Source organism: Panthera onca, chromosome A2 (assembly GCF_046562875.1).
Source record: "Panthera onca isolate mPanOnc1 chromosome A2, mPanOnc1 haplotype 2, whole genome shotgun sequence".
Lineage (NCBI taxonomy): Eukaryota > Metazoa > Chordata > Mammalia > Carnivora > Felidae > Panthera > Panthera onca.
Genome location: NC_138340.1, coordinates 80,823,550 through 80,842,958, shown reverse-complemented (window position 1 = coordinate 80,842,958; position 19,409 = coordinate 80,823,550). Strand labels below are relative to the sequence as shown.

Sequence of the window (19,409 nt, the reverse complement as noted above, 5' to 3'; positions counted from 1 at the left end):
GTAAAGATTTTCAATTTGCTTTAAGAAATTTGTATTTAGGATATGTTCCCAGGGAAGTGAAATTTTATTGATAAACTATTTCTTAGGTGGCATATAAATTATGAGACTTTATGATTCTGGCTACTCCGATTTTTATTATATACTATCCAGATCAATATTTCTTTCTAGAAAAGGCACAAAAAGTTCCTCCGTCTAGTATTTAAGCACCAGCACTCTCCATCTATATAACATCTTCAATGCTCAGTTCTAGGGCCACTTTCTCTAAGAAAATCCCATCAGAGCCATCTTTCTTGTTCTGGAACTACAATACATGTTATTTGTACCCCTTCTGTTAGAATTAAGAATTTCTATCCTGGATTAGGAGGGTTTTAAAAATATGCATTTTGTATATCCTCTACTAAACTATAAGCTATTTGAGAGAAGGACGATATCCCTTTTAAATTTACTGTATAAATAAAATGATTATTGCCTAATATTCATTGAACAGTGAAAATAAAGAAAAACAGAAATGAATATCATATACTGACATCTGAGGATGGAGTTCTAGTCTGTTTTTAATTTTTAAATTTGAATATAATTGGCATACAATGTTACATTAATTTCAGGTGTACAACATAGTGTTGCAACTTCTATATATGTTCTGATCCAATCACCACAAGCATAACTACCAGCTGTCACCATACATGCTATTATTATAGGATCATTGACAATATTCCCTATGCTGTGCCTTTTATGCCCATTCCATAACTGGAAGTCTGTATACTCCAGTCCCCTTTACCCATTTTGTTCATTCCCCCCTCCCTCTGGCAACCATCAGTTTGTTCTCTGTATTTAGGGTCTGATTCTGATATTTATTTGTTTAGGATTTGTTTATTCATGTGTTTTATTTTTTAGATTCCACAAATGTGTGACATCACATGGTACTTTTATTTCTCAATCTGACTTATTTCCCTTTGCATAATACCTTCTAGCTCCAACCAGGTTGTTGCAAATGGCCAGATCTCATCCTTTTTTATGGTTGCACAACATTCCAAAGACACACCTTCCTTATCCCTTCACCTATTAATAGACACTTAGTTACTTCTATATCTTGTTTATTATAAATAATACTGCAATAAACATGGTGCATATATCTTTTTGAATTAGTGTTTTTCATTTATTTCTAGTCTTGAGCATTGTTTGAATTTTGGTCGCAACTTGAAAGTTTACTTACATTAGAGCTTCAAATTTACCTTGAGCTTTTGGTTGTGTATATAAAAACATTTAATGTCACAGAACATCCACATTCAGATATTCTCTAAAATGACACAGATTGATGGTAGGTCTGGGTCGACAGACCTACTTCCCCAGTCACCAAAAATACAACAAATTCATGCATCCGTTGATGTATTCGACAGGTTTAAAAAAAAATTTTTTTAACATTTATTCACATTTGAGAGACAGAAAGAGACAGAACACAAGCAGGGGAGGGTCAGAGAGAGAGGGAGACACAGAATCCGAAGCAGGCTCCAGGGTCCAAGCTGTCAGCACGGATCCCAACACGGGGCTCAAACCCACAAACCGTGAGATCATGACCTAAGCTGAAGTCGGATGCTTAACCAACTGAGCCCACTGGTGCCCCTCTATTCAACAAGTTTTTAATGAATGGGTTTGATTCATTATTTCTTTGCCCTCAAAAATCCCATGGAGTTGAACCTAAGCTGCCTTCAGAGGAGAGACTAGGGTGTAAATAATGAGGCAGTCCAATGACTTAGAAGTTATTTATAAGTGTGACTCAAATCACCTCTCATTTCAGATAAACCATTTCTCTTCTTTTCCTCAGCATAAATGCAATTATTAGACACACTAAAGCATAATGTTTTCTACATAAAGAACTTGTACACCTGAAAAAAAATCTAAACATATGCATGGCTTTGAGATGCCACGTAGATTCAGTTTTTAAAGAAGTCGAGAAATAGACATGCAGCCTACATTAAGCCCAGTTTCCTGGTTGAACAACTCACAACTTTTATTCATCCCTTAGTGCTCGAAGAGTAATTTAACGTTATAGAACTGCTCCAAGGGAGCAATCAGCATCATTTTTTTTTTTTTGCATAACACAAACAAACCAAAGTGAAACATATTCCTGTAACTTACCATATATTTGGATTCAACTCTAGTCGGTGATAGGAGTCAAAGTCATCTCGTAGGATAACGCTGTCGCTATGTACTTCAGCTAAAAGAAAAATAAAGTATTTAGGAAAAAAATTATACTAAACAATAGACTTAGCTACACAAAAGGGTCAATGTACTGCCTTTATGAGGAATAACAATATTTTATTTATTTACTTATTTTGGAATAAAAATATTTTAAATTAAAACTGAATTTTAAATGAGCAGTTGATTATATATTTGGCCCCTAAACTACTAAGGGACAAGTGTAAAGGCTCGATGGTTAGGCACCTACAAGTCTGGAAACCACAGTCCCCAAAGAGAAACCCTACCAAACTGTTACCAGGCAGAAAAGGCAGGAAGGCCAAGGTCAGTACTAACCTATGAAGACAGGTCACACAAGACTTGTCTCTCATAGCTCAATATGCCCAGAAAGGTTCAGTGTTAACTCACTTTAATAGAAGCAGATGGACCATTCTGGCTATTCATTGTCAGCTAATGTTGCTGGTATTTACTAACCCATTTCTTCATCTCTTTCTTACTATCCCTCTTCCCCTGCCTTGTTTTCCCTAGTTCTGCATATTCACTCATATTTTATTCAATGTGTTGCAAAGTGTTAACATTTTTCCCCCTCAGAGCTGCATAGGAGAATTTATCTATGTTAAGTAAAAGTCCTAAATAAAGTCATGTTAAAAGTCAGGAGGCATATGAGGGAGCCACCCACAGTTTAAAATAAATTATCATTACACTTGAGATTGTATTAAATATCTATTTTTAAGTTTTCAAACAACTTTGGGCATACCAAGAGCAAAGAGTATTTTCGTAAGCCATAGAATTTGTGATTTTTCCACTGAATAGAAGGTGGATAAGTAAAAAAAAAAAATCACAGCTCGCTTTTAAGGCTGTGGGAGAAATGAAAATTCTTTCTACTCAAGTTGTAAAAAATGAATTTCATGGTCAAAAACCCTCTCATCCCATTCCCCTGGTTTGCTTGGGAAGTTTCTTTTGGCTCATATAAATTCTCTGGGCCTGTATGATTCTGTTTGAACTAGTTTACACATGCTTTTTGGAAAAATTAAAATCACAGGATCTGATTAACAAAAAAATAACCAATTTTTTTTACTTTTTTTCAAAGGTGATATTTTATTTTTTTGGCTCACTTGAATAACACAAATAATTCATCGATCCAGTGGGTAATTAAAATCACTTCCAAATATCAGGAAGCGTACTTCCAAGTTCTCTTTGGTGACACTGCCACCCACGGCCCTCTTCGCTCTCTTTATTCCAGGTATGCCAGCAGGTAAGCACGTAACGAAGTCCAGGAAACCAGTGAATCAGCATGTATTAAGAGCAATGGCTGCTCAAACTCAGAAGCCTTAGGCAGGACAACAGGGAGAATATGGATTTACACAGGGAGAAAGCTGTGATGTATTCTGCGTGTGGGAGTGATTTAATGATTCCTCTGAGCGATTAGATGCAGTGCCTGAAATGCCTATAGGGTGCAGCTCTCCCAAATACCTAACCTGGCCCAGAAGAGGCTGGGCCACTGCGGGTCACCAGCCTGCCTTGGCTGCCAGAAGGCATGCTTCTAAGCACTTGTTTGAGTTAGTCTGCCAAAGAAGAGGAGCCCCAAGCTGTAGCATTACATAAAAGTAGAGCTTCTCAAGGAAGATTTTCCAAAGAGAAAAATAAATTAATTGGGTTTGTAGGTTGAAAGGAAAAGCCCAAGAGACAAACAACTGACCCATCTGCAAGTCCCACCGTGAGAGACATCTGAAAAGGCTGGAGCCAGCCAGGATGATTTATTTTCATTCTTATTAAATAGTGTAGCGTTGGAAATCGCTTTTAAAATAAACCCTCACTAACACAAATGAGAAATTGAACTCTTAAAAGACCATTTGTTTTCTATAGAATGTTTTACAGAGGCATGGGTAAGCCTCAATGGTTATCTGTTCATGTGTTTACTTCTTTCCAAACACTATTATATCATTGACTGTACACCTTTACAAACAGAAATTCATTCAATCATAAAACCCAAGGAGGTAGGTACTATTATTTCCTCTATTTTGCAGATGAGGAAACTGAGGCACAGAGAGGCTAAGTAACTTACTCAACATACATGGCCAGCAAGCAGAGAAGGTGAGATAAACCCAGGAAGTGGTTCCAGAAACTATTCTTAGCAACTACAAACCTTGCCTTGCATGGCACTATGGAAAGATCATGAGAAAAATGAGAGGTAGTAACTTTATATGATGCCATTAAACAAAGCTTATGGTTATTTGAACAACTTCATTTCAATTTTGAAAGAAATGACCAAACTCTCTTTTTACAACCCAGTACTAGTCTGAACAGTTACCTCAAATCTGAAATGACCTCCATGCCTCCACACTCCTAGCTCCTTGCCCACCAACCCTATGCTCTACTATTTATGATGGGTAGGAGTTCTGGGGAAAATTTGGCATTAAAATCCTTGATCAAAAGATCAGGCTCATACAGAGAAAGAGAGATACCATATGTTTTCATTCTTATATGGATCCTGAGAAACTTAACAGAAACCTACGGGGGAGGGGAAGGAAAAAAAAAAAAAAAGAGGTTAGAAGGGGAGAGAGCCAAAGCATAAGAGACTCTTAAAAACTGAGAACAAACTGAGGGTTGATGGGGGGTGGGAGGGAGGGGAGGGTAGGTGATGGGCATTGAAGAGGGCATCTTTTGGGATGAGCACTGGGTGTTGTATGGAAACCAATTTGACAATAAATTTCATATATTAAAAAAATAAAAAATAATAAAAAATAAAAGATCAGGCTCAACAGAATCACAAGGATGGATGTACTAACAGGTTTAAAAGTCCTTCCACTGGCCCCAAGTGGGCACCATGATTGCCTCCTTGGTGAGGTCCTGTGTTCGAGCATAATATGAACCTGAGACTGATTTCAGTCAATGATCAGTGAATCAGAGAGGGCAGGAAGTTTCCTCACCTCTATATCATCTGCCTACACAGTGAGAGGATTGAAACAAGCCTATCTAAGTACTAAGGTTAGTGACACTGGGGTCTTAAGCACTTACCTAGATGTGGGTGCATCGTGGCTTCTGTTGGAGCTGGACCAAGAGAGAAAAAGGGAAAGATGATTGATTAGCAACAAAAACAAAATCAGTAATAATCAAATACAATTATAAAACTTAGGTAACACTAAAGAAATTAAATGACTAGAACCTTTTTGGAAGAGTAAGAAAAAAAAATGCCAGTAAACATCTTAAAGTAAAACATCCAACTTTCTATGTAGTTATTCTATTTAAAAGTAACTCCTAAACTGAAGAGTAGAACCCCTTACATTCAGGATAGTTGAGTGTATCCCTCAAACACATCAGCCTCAGGTATCCCTCAAAACACATAATATAAATGTGACATGATAGTTAATGGATATGCTAAAACTCTTCCTGAGCACCCAGTACCTCTCAGGGGCTATTATGGGTGTTAGGGAAAGAGAAAATAGTGCCACTCTTGCTTTCAAAAGAGCTCATTACCATCTGCTAACTAGAATATAGTGCAGTAAGTGCTATGGCAGACAAGGAAGGGATACTGGTTCCAGGCTGAACAGTAAAAGGGTTGTCGGGAGAGGTTTTCCAGAGAAGATGATTTCTCTGCTAGGTTTTGAAAGATGAGCAGAAGGAACGTAGGTGGTGGTAGAGGAGGGGGGAGCTGCTTCTTTCTGGAGTAAAAGTGAAAAGGCATAGAGAAGCAAAAGAGAATGGCTTTGGGGAAGAACCACAACAGTTTCAGCATGACTGGATGAAAGTGTTAAGAGGAGAGAGTAAAAATGGTGATGCTGGGAAAATAGGGAGGACAAGATCATGGAAGTGAATGCTGGGGAATTTGGACTTTACCACGAGAGCTTGACAATCTTCTGAACATTTATGAGCAAAGGAATGGATGTTCAAAATATGCATTTTAAGAAAGGGCACTCCACAAATAAGGGACATAATATTGGAATATTAATATTCCATGTTAAATAAAATAGGTCATTAAAATTCATCTATTTTTTTAAGTGTGGCTACTAGAATACTGAAAATTATACATGTGGCTTGCATTATACCTCTACTGGACGGGGCTGAACAACAGCTAGGAGACAGATCGGCGCTGGATATCAATTAAGGAATCATTGTTACACAGGAGGTGGTGGAGTCATGGAAGATGACCATGTCATTCAGAGAGAATGCAGGACATAGAAAAAGAAGTGAAATGAAGTGGTAAACACGCATTTAAGGGACTGGTAGAAGACGAGCTAGCAAAGGAGACTGAGAAAGAGTTCATTTCATTATGGGAATAAGGAAATGAGAGAGTTTTAAGAGAAAAGAGGGTTAAATGAAAGACCAAAATAATCCTAATAAAGATGATATCTATTGAGAACATACTGTTATCACAGCACTGTTAAGCAGAGTCTATAGATGAACCCAGGAAATTTGGCTTCAGAGGCCACACTTGTAACTACTGTGCAGACTGTTCTTTCAAGAAAGTCCACTGCAAAGACAAGAGATGAGATTTTGTAGCACCTAACGAGGATCAAGGACCAAAGAAATTTTTTTGTTGTTGTTTGCTTCATTTCTTAAGATATCATAATTGTTGAACATGACTATATCAGCTATTTTACAAAAGGGGCTCTCTGCGTTCACAGAATAAATTGTGAAGAAGAGGAGGAAAATAATACTGATATCTATATAGTATTTAACTTCAAAGAAAACTGGGAAATAAGTTAATTAAATCAAATGTAAAATTTAGGGCAAGTATCAAGTAAAAATACTTACTGTTTAAATATGTATAACAAAATATCTGCAGAGACATCAGGACCTACTTGATTTTAAATGAGGCCTGGACCCAATAAAAAGATTAAGTTATAAAATGCTTTACTCTACCTTAATCTAAGGAGTCTATCCAAATTGGTATCTACCTTTTCTACATGACTTTGGCACATGGCATCTTATACTGAACCACCCACAACATAATCATCAGGGGAGGCCAATTAGAAAAGACTCAGGGAATCAGAATCTTTGGGAATGGAGGCTTAGAATTTGCTTTTGTTGTGTTTTTGTTTTTGTTTTTAGTGATGGAACAAGAGAGGAATTTATTTCAGTGAGGCCAACACCAGGAAGACAGCAGACTAATGTCTCAAAGACTGTCTCTAGAATCTGTATTTTTGAAAACCTTTCCTGGTGATTCTCATAAAAAGCCAAATTTAAAAACTATTGGTCTTAATCATATAGTCCAGCCCTTATTTTTACAGCATGCAGAACTATTCTTTGTATTAAGTATATATCTTTTCTCCCAAGAGGAAATAAGTTCCTCAAAGGCAGAAAATATGGCCACCCAACACACCAGCCTAAACTGCTAATCAGTTCCCAATAAATGCTGAATTAAACTGAAAGATACTTCTTAATTGTAATATATTTTATGATATTTTGGAAAATGAATAATTGAAGATCCAAACCTTTGAAAACATGCCAAAATATACTCATAACATTGTCAGAAAGTCCTTTAGTATAACAGTCTGGGTAGTTTAAACACCCAATAAATACCACCTAAATTTAATTTAATTCAACAAATTTAAATCATGTTTTAAATCACTAGTTAGGAAAAATCAATTCAATATTTTTAACAAAATCCACTGAGATAACTAAACGTTATGTCCTCAGAAAGAGAAACATGTACGCATTAAACTTGATGGAAAGAAATGTACAAATTTCCTTGAAAAATATTCATACACGTATGGGGTAAATATGGTCCAAAATCTAGGAAAGTACTGGGCCTGGGAAGCTTATTTTAATCATCTCTCAGTAAGTGACTATATCAATCTATTTTTTATGTAATTTAACAAAATTTCTAAGCCTGTAGGAAGTTCAACCTCTGTTCCACATTTATTAGGGGTAAATGTACCACAGAAAAATTAGAATAAGTAGCCTAAAGAAGTATAATATAGTTTAACATTATTTATTACACTCCCACTTGGATAGTACCTGCTTTTTGCCTCATACTCTTAACATGGATGAATTATGTGAATTTGGCATAAAGGTCTTTACTCTTTCCTTTATTAAATATAAAACACATGCATTAGAGAGTCCTAATTTGTCAGCCTTTCAGTGCTTGCCCAGTACCATATCTTCAACTAAGTATGCCTTTCCTGCTCCTCTGCCATTGAACTAGTTCTGACTCATTTTTCTAGATTGCTTAAATGTTTTTATCTTAACATTTTGTTGGTCTATTACTGATTCTCTGCCTCCCCAAGGACCTTTGATTGTTCCCACCCTACCACTCCCACCTTGGTCCAACTTCCCAGCTCCTATGACCCAAAATCTCAGGACCAACTCTAGCTACCACCTAAAGTTGCCAAATGGCTTAGACTTGGAAGTTTTGTTCTGAGAGAGAACAAAAATGTTTCTAAAGAGGTAGGTTTTGGCTTTGGAGAAAACAGGACAGAACATGTCTTTAACAGAAGTATAAAAGACATCTCAGTTCCTTCCAGTTATCTCTCCATCAGGATAAGAACACCAGGTCAGACAATCAGCCACAGGTACATACAGGGAAGGATGCATGGATAATGAATTAGAGACAGAGAAAGATGGCTGGAATAGTTTTGTACCCAAAGAGATCACTGAGGAGGCACTTCATAATATGGTCCCAATTTGGCTTCATTGGTGAATCCCATGAGACTATATGTAAAGGCTGGACAGAACTTCAAGCTATGAGAACGCATTTACTGTCCTAACATGAAACTTAACAAATTTGGATATCCCTAGATTCACAAAAGTGATTAGTTGTACATCCTATGCTGCAGAAAAAATTCACTTCTGAGAAAAAGACCAAAAGTTTACTTTAGTTTATACAAACATGTGATTACTAATTAAATTGCTTATCTTCCCATAAATTTGGGGGCAATTCAGCTTAATATGAAGTTTCTACCAATAATTTGTAAACTCTTATAAACAGTGTAATGGCTAGAGGCCAAACTTTCAGTGGTGTTTTTTAGAATTAAAGTACAATGATCATGGGATACCACATCTGCAGTTGGATTTTATAGATCACTCCAAGGAGATCTATGAGCATTGGCAATGGATAAATAAACCCAACTTATAATTCCAAAAATTTACTAATTCGTTACTGATCCTAGGCAAGGTGACAACACTATCTGTGTTAACAGAGGATAAATGCGTAAATGAATTTGTGTTTCACTGAACTTGATGTCATTCAAAATAATCACACATCTCTGAAATCTTTACCCACAAACTTAATGTCATTTAGACCTACAAAAATTATAGAAACTACATCCTCTTTAAAGCTTGATCAGGTTCAAGTAATTGTACTGAATTGGAAATTGGACTTAAGTTGTATCTTGATAACATCAAGAGTATGCCAAATGTCATCAAAATGAATCAACTTAGTCAAAACCACAGATAAAATTTGAAATGCTAAACAGCCTACTTAAAATGAAGTTCCTACTTTGCTTAAAAGAACAAAGTAAAAACAAGCCAACAAAATGTAAGAACCATGACAGAATCTCACTAAAGTCTCCATGTTCTCTTAAAAGTCAGTTTTCAGCAAAGGATTAAGAATGAAGGTATGGCTCCCATTTACAATAGCACCAAAAACCATAAGATAGCTAGGAACAAACTTAACCAAAGAGGTAACAGATCTGTACGTTGAAAACTATAGAACACTTATGAGAGAAATGGAAAAACATTCTATGCTCATGGATTGGAAGAACAAATATTGTTGAAATGTCTGTACTACTCAAAGCAATCTACACATTCAATGAAATCCCTATAAAATAACACCAACATTTTCCACAGATTTAGAATAAACAATTCTAAAATCTGTATGGTCCTAGAAAAGACCCAGAATAGCCAAAGTAATGTTGAAAACAACCAAAAAAATAACAACAACAAAAGAAACAATGCTGGAGGCATCACAATTACAGACTTCAAGCTGTATCAGAAAGCTGTAATCACCAAGACAGTATGGTGCTGGCAGAAAAACAGACACATAGATCAATGGAACAGAATAGAGAACCCAGAAATGGACCCACAAATATATGGCCAACTAATCTTTGACAAAGCAGGAAAAAATATCCAATGGAAATAAGATGGTCTCTTCAACACATGGTGTTGGGAGAACTGGACAGTGACATGCATAATGATGAAACTGTACCACTTTCTTATAGCATACACAAAAATAAATTCAAAATGGATGAAAGACCAAAAAATAAGACAGGAAACCATCAAAATACTACAGAAGAAAGCAGGCAGCAACCTCTTTGACCTCAGCTGGAGCAACTTTTTACTAAACATGTCTCTGGAGGCAAGGGGGAAAAAAACAAAAATGAACTTATTTGGATCTCATCAAGATAAAAAGTTTCTACACAGCAAAGGAAACAATCAACAAAACTAAAAGGCAACTGATGTAATGGGAAAAGATATTTGCAAATGACATATCAGATAAAGGGTTAATATCCAAAATCTATAAAATCTTACCAACTCAATACCCAAAACCAAAGAACCCAGTTAAGCAATGAGAAGAAGACATGAATAGACACTTTTCCAAAGAAGACATCCAGATGGCTAACAGACACATAAAAAAAAATGCTCAATGTCACTCATCATCAGGGCTACAAATCAAAACCACAATGAGATACCACCTTACACCTGTCAGAATGGCTAACATTAACAACTCAGGAAACAAGAGATGTTGGCAAGGATGCACTGTTGGTGGGAATGAAAACTGGTTCAGCCACTCTGGAAAACACTATGGAGGTTCCTCAAAAAGCTAAAAGTGGAATGACCCAGCAATTGCACTACTAGGTATTTATCCAAAGGATACAAAAATGCTGATTTTAAGGGGAACTTGCACCCCAATGTTTATAGCAGTACTATTGACAATAGCCAAATTATGGAAAGAGCCCAAATGTCCATTGACTGATAAACGGATAAAGAAGATGTGGTATATATACAATGGAATATTATTTGGCAACCAATAAGAATGAAATCTTACCATTTGCAACAACGTAGATGGAACTAGAGTATATCATGCTAAGTGAAATGAGTCAGAGAAAGACAAATATCATATGATTTCACTCATATGAAGAATTTAATAAACAAAACAGATGAACATAGGGGAAGGGAAAGAAAATAAGATAAAAACAGACAGGGAGGCAAACTATAAGTGACTCTTGAGTATAGAGAACAAACTGAGGGTTGCTCGAGGGGAGGTGGGTGGGTGGGGATGGGCTAAATGGTTGATGGGCATTAAGAAGGGCACTTGGGATGAGCCCTGGGTGTTATATGTAAGTAATGAATCCTTAAATTCTACTCCTGAAACCAATACTACACTATATGTTAACTAACTTGAATTTCAATTAAAACAACAACAACAACAACGAAGGATGGCATACTGTTGCATGTTTTTACCTGAAAAAAAAGCCAAGCACCTTTAAAATTAAAAAAAATAAATAAATATTTACTTATTTTTGGGAGACAGAGAGAGTACAAGTGGGGGAGGGGCAGAGAGAGAGAGGGAGACACAGAATCTGAAGCAGGCTCCAGGTTCCAAGCTGTCAGCACAAAGCCCAACGCGGGGCTCGAACCCACGAAGCATGGGATCATGACCTAGGCTGAAGTCAGATGCTTAACCAACTGAGCCACCCAGGTACCCCTAAAATTTTTCAATTATCAACACAAGTTGGTAGCAATTTTACCAGGAATAAATGAAAACCTATGTAATTTTGTTAGACCAATATCCCAAGAGCTGGTAAACAAGAAAAAACAAAACAAAACAGTAAACTGTTAAAAACTAAAAAAAAAAAAAAAGTAGAAAAAATGTGTACTGACACTTACTTAGTTGAGTAAATGGAAAAAAGCACTTAGGCCATTTTGTTTACACATCTGTGTGTTGGTACTGTTTCTAGTCACAAGATTTGCATGTCCCTTCTAAGGAATATATTTGGGGGCGGGGGGTTAAAGATTTTTAATAGCTCATTATTTTCCACTCACAGTGAGTTAATCTGACCTCCATTATGATATGAAAACAACTACTTATCAATCCCTTTCCAAACATTTAAATACAACTGATGTTAAATATCTATCTATTGCTTGGCATAGAGAGTTACTCTGTGAACATTATTTTTCTTTTGCTAAACCCATTTTCTCTATCATCTCAAATTATTTAGAGCATCTCACAGACTGTAATGATTTGTTTTAGGACATGGGTAAGAGAGCAGTAGCTGAGCTATGCTGATGGAAATGGAAGATCAGAAAGTTTTGATACACTCAAACAGGCAGCAAACACCTTTAATTCCAGCGTGTATGATTTCATTTGGATCTTGGACCTCACAATCATGCTTTTCTTAATGCCATCCCAGAGCTTAAATCTTTGGGTGTTTTTAGTGAATATTCTAAACATAGATCATTATATGTTTCTCAATATAAATCGAAGCAAAAAGTCTTTGATTTAATGAATTGAATAAATGAATTCAATTTATTCAAGAGACAAATTTCATGCTGAAAGTAAAGAAAAGCTTCATTTATTTAGAAAGCATTTCCGCATTTATGCTTTTTCAAAAACGGCACCCACCAGCATCTCCTGAGATCACAGCAGCCTAGAAGAGGTACTTTAGAAAGAAATGAGGTCATGTTTAACTCCCCCAAAGGTTGTTCTTTGGACAAGTGTTTATCTTGCAAGTCACTTGTTTTGAAAGGAAACTTTTAAGTAATCATGTTACTCTAAAATATATTTCCGTCAATTTTTTCAACAAATAATTCAGTACAAAGATTTCAATATGCTGAGCAGAAAAAGGAAGGGTTGTCTAAAAACGAATTGAGGGAGTGGTTAATGATCTTTGTGTTAATATTATTGATTACTTAAAAAAAAAGCATTTGAGTCAGGCAAGCAGTATATATATGATGACAGGAACTTCTTACAAATAAAGGTATTATGTTATGGGAACCATATCTCCGGATCATTTTAGAATTCAAAGGCCCTAGGTAGTTTTGCCTCAGGTATCTCTTCACCTAATTTGAAATTCAAATGTATGAAATTTCCAAAGCTAAATATGACAAATTAGACACGGTCTGTGAAGTTACCATTTAATGAGCTATGAACCTAGACTTTCATCTCCCCAGGAATAATTTCTTTATTACTTTTGTATTTTATTGCAATAAAGAACCATTTGACCTTCAAGTATGATAATTAAGCTTCCAAAAATGTTATAAATTCAGAGTGAAAATAGTTCTCTCTGTGTTCAGGAATATACTTATGATCAGTATAAAAGATTCCTTAATATTTAAAGATAGCTAAATTATGCACAGAACCAGCAATATTAGGAGGTATTTTTCTCTTCCCTTCCCCCCCATTTCCCATCTCAATTAGATTTGTGTCTCATAACAACTTATCATCTGTCATATTCTAAAACAAATGGAATAGGAGAAAAACTAAAATATATCTTTATAATCTGCAAATGGGGAAACAGAGAACTCTTTCAGGTGAGATTTATTCTACTATGAGCTGTCAATAATGAGATATTAAGTATAACACTTGCGATTCCTTGTCTTGCTTTTGCTCATGCCCTGACTTTTTCTGGGGGGAGAGAACCATATATTTCCCAAAACTTTGTCTATGATATGAATGGAAGTTTAAATGAAAAATCAGAATACAAAACAATATACCATCTGAACTGTTGATGAATAGTTTTGTTTTTTTTTTAAATCACTGTGTAATAATTTTTTAAAACATCTTGGACCTTTGAGAACTTGAGGAGATGAAGTTCACAGATGGGGCAGAGGAGAGGAAGTAGAGGTAAAAATTGACCCGTAGCCTGAGCACATATGACTTTTAAATAACAATCAGAGCTAGGAAGGAAAATCATTAGGATTAGCATTATAGGATCATCATACAAGTAGCAGCGGCAGCCGCCTTGTTGCTAATGTGAGCTGAACTTTGCTAGAGGTCTGCCAATATCTGCTCTCCTTTATTTTAACTGAACCGTGACCCCAGTTAGAGGTACATTTCACACTATCCCCTGCAGCTTCCCATGACAAAGGAATGAAACTCTGACCATAAGGAGTGAGCTGAAGTGACCTGGGTCATGCCTTCTAAATTTAGGAGCGGGCATGCTCCCCTGGCCCTTTACCCTTCCTATTGCTAGGACACGGTAAGCACTGGGGCAGCTAGCATGGCCCCCGGATGCGGAAGCTATGTGCCGGACACCACAGAGCCACTCCACCAGCCCCGGACCACCTGCCTCCGGCCTGATTTATGACAGAGAAATATACTTCTAACTGCTAAAGCTAGCATTCCCTCTGCATCTCACTCACAATTCTAAAGGTCAGAGTGGAAATGAAGGCTGCTAATACTGTGAGTTCATCTGGGTAGAGACTCTATCTTGTGTATCTCTGCACCCTCTGCCCAGCACAACGTCGGGCATATAATTGCTCCAAAAATGTCAGTTTATTGGGTAGTGATAATACCACCATTACATTAACTATTGGGCGCTGATAACACCAGCAAGGCACTGCTGTTAGGAAATTCTAATGTTCTCTGTTCCCTCCTGTCTTGGTCATTTGTACCTCTGTTATCATCTTTATGATAACCTTACTTCTCACTTTCCTTCATATGCCTAAGAATACTATGTACAATCGCCTTGTTCTAAAATAGACACAAGGCAGCTTGCCAGAAAGGGCAGACAATCAAACAAGGCAATAGAGGGGAAAACTCAAAGATGATGATTAATGAAGGGTCGGCAAAAAAACTACATCCAGTTGAGATAAGTAAAATGCATGCTCTGACGTCTTAAGTTTGGTCCTGCTATAAAGTTACAGAAATTGAAGAGTTCATAACATGTAAAGAAAACATATTGCTCAGGGAGAAGGGGGGGTAATTCAGGTACAGAGACTCGAGAGAGGTTTCTCCTGTGGTTTCTTGAAAAGAGGACACTGAGCAAGGTGATGAACATCATTTGAAATAACATCCATCCAATTGTGAGTTTTATAGGGCTACTCCTAATAAAGCCCATCAATGCAGAAGGAGCCCATCTCATGCCTAAATACGATTATAAAAAGGATTCGGGGGTGCAGGAGGTACAAGCTGGCTGGCTGTTAAAGAAATGATGGTCATTAGACAATTATGGAAAGGTATACCCTCTCTGTGTGGTTCATTCTTTCCCTCAACTAATAACTGAGTGCCTACTAAATGCCAGGTGCTGTGCCAGCTTCTGAGATATTAAAATGATCCAGTGTCTGCTGGATCAAGGGGTTCACAGTACAGCAGAAAATTAACACCTGACAATGCAATACGGTGAACTAAATTCGATTACTAAGTAGTAGGTGGAAAAGTGATACAAACAAAAATGATGGAGGAGGAGAGACTTGAGCTGGATCTTTAGGACGAAGGCAGCTTCATCAGTGAGATGGAGAAGGTAATGAGGAGGGAGTTCCAGGGAAAGGAATAGGCCTGCTTAAGCCACAGAGACAAGGGACAGGAAAGCATGTTTGATGAAGCCCGTGCTTATTACAGCTGAGGTAGAGAGTTAGGTTAGGTGAGGGTGAGGGGTGAGAGCCGGAAAGCAGAGATGAGGCTGGAGAGACAGGCAGGGTCGGATCTCAGAGGGCCTTGAAAGCTAGTCTAAGTGGGGCAAAGGGAGGCAGTTGCAGGGTTTGAGGCTGGGAGTAAAAAAAAAAAAAAAGAAAGAGGTTTGTGTTTAAGAACATTTTGATAGATGTGTGGAAGACATGAACTACAGAAATAGTTCCAGGTGTGAAAAGAGGCTGGGTTAAGAGATACTAAGTATAAAATAAATTGGTTTTAGACACATCGGATGTAGACCTGGAAGAAAGAAAGGAATGAGGAAAGTAATGCTATCCTGGTATCTGACTGGGGTGACTATGTCACTAACCAGAACTGCAATCAAGGGGTCCAGATTTGGGGAAAAGTCAAGTTCGGTTTAGAATATATTGAGTTCAACGTACCTAAATGGCATCCAGATGTAAATGCCTTGTAATACTAATGACAGCATTCATAGAGGATTTATGTGCTAGCCACCATGCTATGCACATCCTCTGCATTGAATCCTCAAACCTTTACTATCTTCCTTCTGGGCATAGGATGTTGTGCCAGGCTCTTGGGAACCTATGTATGGCACACAGCACAATATGTGTTCATTAATATTAATGAATTCCAACTCTTAAAAACATGAGTATTAAAATCTATATTAATTATTACATTAAACAATTCAATCTCTGAATGTCAAAATAAGATTGAGTTAATAGGTTGCATGAAGTAATGTTTTGCAATCCAAAATAAGATTGTAATTTAAGGTGTGTTCATCACAGCTTTGTTCCCCTCCCCAAAGTAATTATATAGACCCAAACCTAGGCTGTTTGCCCTTCAAAATATGGGGAACTCAGCATATTATATAGCAGCTTGAGTAGAAAGTGTACTCCTCTGGATCCAAAAGAACTCAATGTCAAATTCTTCTCAGGCATAAATTCTGGTGTTTTGACTTTGGACTAGATAAAGCTGTCAAGTGGGAATGTATATAACCCTGAGAACTGAAAAGAAGGCTGTTTAAATCCAGGTTCAATCATCTTGGGATATACAGCACCAGTTCAAAACACCATTCTTTAGGAAATTAAAAAAGTCGTCAGATCCACCTAGAGCCAATAGCAAGAAATTTTACTATGGCCCCATGAGTCAGCTCTTTGTTGTTCCTTTGAATCTTATCTGTCCTCAGGATCACTTAGGAACACTTTTTGCCTACCACAGCCCCAGGAAGGCTTCAGTTCCTCCCCCTATAGGGTAGTTTGTGAGACCTTGAAGCAAGATTAAGGGTTCCGGGATGATATTACCAAAGTCTCCTAATTCAGCTCTCTTCGTTTGTAAATTGCAAAGGCAGGGATGTCAGGAACAGTGGCTGTAACTGCTAAACTGAAATGTAAGCTATAGAATAGCCATGGGGAAAACAGATTTCTTTGAATAGCAAAAAAAATTTAACATTGGGCAAATTCAAATGGAACACACCATTATTTTTCACTTTAACTATTAAAGCAGATATAGTAAATCAAAATCTATTAGGAGATTCCGATTTGTTTAGTGTGAATTAATGAAAAAACAACACCTCAGGATATTGGGAAAACATTTAGTGATACAAGCTACTGAGTAAGCAAGAATAGACAAGGGAAGATTTTGATACATCTGATGTAAAATTCACACAATATTTGGGTATACAAAGGTATTCTTTTTTTCCCGCTTTACTGAGGTATAATTGACAAATAAAAATTGCCTATATTTAAGGTATACAACTTGATGTTTTGATATACGTATACATTGTGAAATAATCACCACTATCAAGCTAATCACCACATCCATCACCTCACTTTAAAAGATATTCTTAACATGCTGAAAAATATCTCTGTAGGTTAAACACCTCATTCATGTTATGGACTTGCTTACTGAAACTTTTATCTCCCTCCATCTCACAGTTTAAATAAACTTTCAACCGTCCTTATTACAAAGAATTTAAAAATTCCAGAGTCTGGGATCTGAATGAAATAAATACTCTGCCCACCACCATGGTCCGACGGCCCTTAGAGAATACAGCCACACTTTCTACCACGCTCTCCATTCTGAGAGTGACAGCAGAACAACCGCTGAGCATGGCAGAAAGCGGCCAAGGTTTTTGGCTCCAACTATAAACCTGACCCCTTTCTCCTGACATAAAACATTTGCCTTTGGTTATATCCTCTTCCATCAACTCCACAACAGAGGATTCCAGCATGGTTTATAAATGGCATGCACCCTTTGGGGGCACTACAGGGCATGACTGCTGTCGGCCGTTAAGCCTGCCATCTGGCCTTGCTAAATAATCAATGTGTGTGTTTGAAGGGGGTATGCCAAGAAGCTCACAGGCCAATGAATATACACACACCATTATTCTCCCTGCCCGGCCTCCACCAGGATTCGTGCACACTGCTGGACCGGTGACAGCCCAGGCTACTATGCTCACATCAGCTTCACACTTGCCACCTCGGTCTTATGAGGGCCTCAAAAAGTGTGTATTCTCTCCTAGGTGTTCAGGGAATGGAGGCAATGGTGAGGAGTTTTCCTTATTGAAGTTGGGGTTCCTGAGGGTTTTAATGTTTACTCTTAGTACATGTGCTGCCAAAGCGAGCACTTTAATGTTTACTTTTTTTAATGTTTACTTATTTATTTTTTGAGAGACAGAACACTTGTGTGTGGGGGGGGGTGCAGAGAGAGAGGGAGAGAGAGAGAGAGAGAATCCCAAGCAGGCTGTCAGTGCGGATCCCAACATGGGGCTTGTTCTCATGAACCATGAGATCATGACCTGAGTTGAAATCAAGAGCCAGACACTTAACAAAATGAGCCACCAAGGTGCCCCTAATGTTTATTATTATTTTTTTTAATTTTTAAAATTAAAAAAAAATTAACATTTAATTTGAGAGACAGAGAGAGCACATGTGAGTGAGTAGGGGAGAGGCAAAGAGAAAGGGAGATACGGAATCTGAAGCAGGTTCCAGGCTCTGAGCTGTCAGCACAGAGCCCGACGCGGGGCTCGAACTCGTGAACTGCTGAGATCATGACCTGAGCTAAAGTCGGACACTTAACTGACTGAACCACCCAGGCGCCCCTAGTCAGTCTATATATTAACCACACTCATATTAACATTTTCAACAGGACTCCTTGTATGTGATTCTGAGGGATATGACTTAGGTCTGCAGACTTTTCTATATTGCTCAATAGTAATTCCCATAAAAGACTGACTTCCCCTAGTTCCTTTTAGGTTTTCAGTCTATTCTGAAATTACTCTGATCACCTCTGACAGTAGTTCACTACCATGTTTATCTTTAAAATCACTTTGCGGCATTTTGAGCAATCCCCCAGATAGTCACATGGCTAACCTCCTTTCCTCCTTGCTCTTTGCTCTGATGTCACCTTCTTGGTGAAAACCGCCTGACTTAGCTGCTCTCCTATTTAAAACTGCAATCTGCCTTTTCTTCTTCCACCCAACCATGTAGCCCTGCCCTACCCTATTTTTAGTTTTTGTTTTTTCCTGTAGCATTTACCATCTCCTAACATGTATCACATTTGACCATTTAGGATGTCTCAAATTTATTGCTTCTCTTCTCTCCACTGTAATATAGGTGCCAGTGGAGCAGGGATCTTTGCTCTGTTCACTGATGTATCCCAAGATCTAGCCTAGAACAGT

At 37.5% G+C, this 19,409-nt stretch overlaps 1 protein-coding gene across 1 annotated transcript in view; it reads right to left on the bottom strand.

Moving 5' to 3' along the window:
* RELN (reelin) overlaps nucleotides 1–19,409 on the bottom strand; it is a 524,459-nt gene that overhangs the window by 276,778 nt on the left and 228,272 nt on the right. The window contains exons 5-6 of the mRNA XM_078442541.1: nucleotides 5,215–5,247; nucleotides 2,137–2,215 (exon numbers count right to left, since the gene is read on the bottom strand). Coding sequence (XP_078298667.1) covers nucleotides 2,137–2,215; nucleotides 5,215–5,247 — 112 coding nt within the window. The remainder of the gene's footprint in view (nucleotides 1–2,136; nucleotides 2,216–5,214; nucleotides 5,248–19,409) is intronic.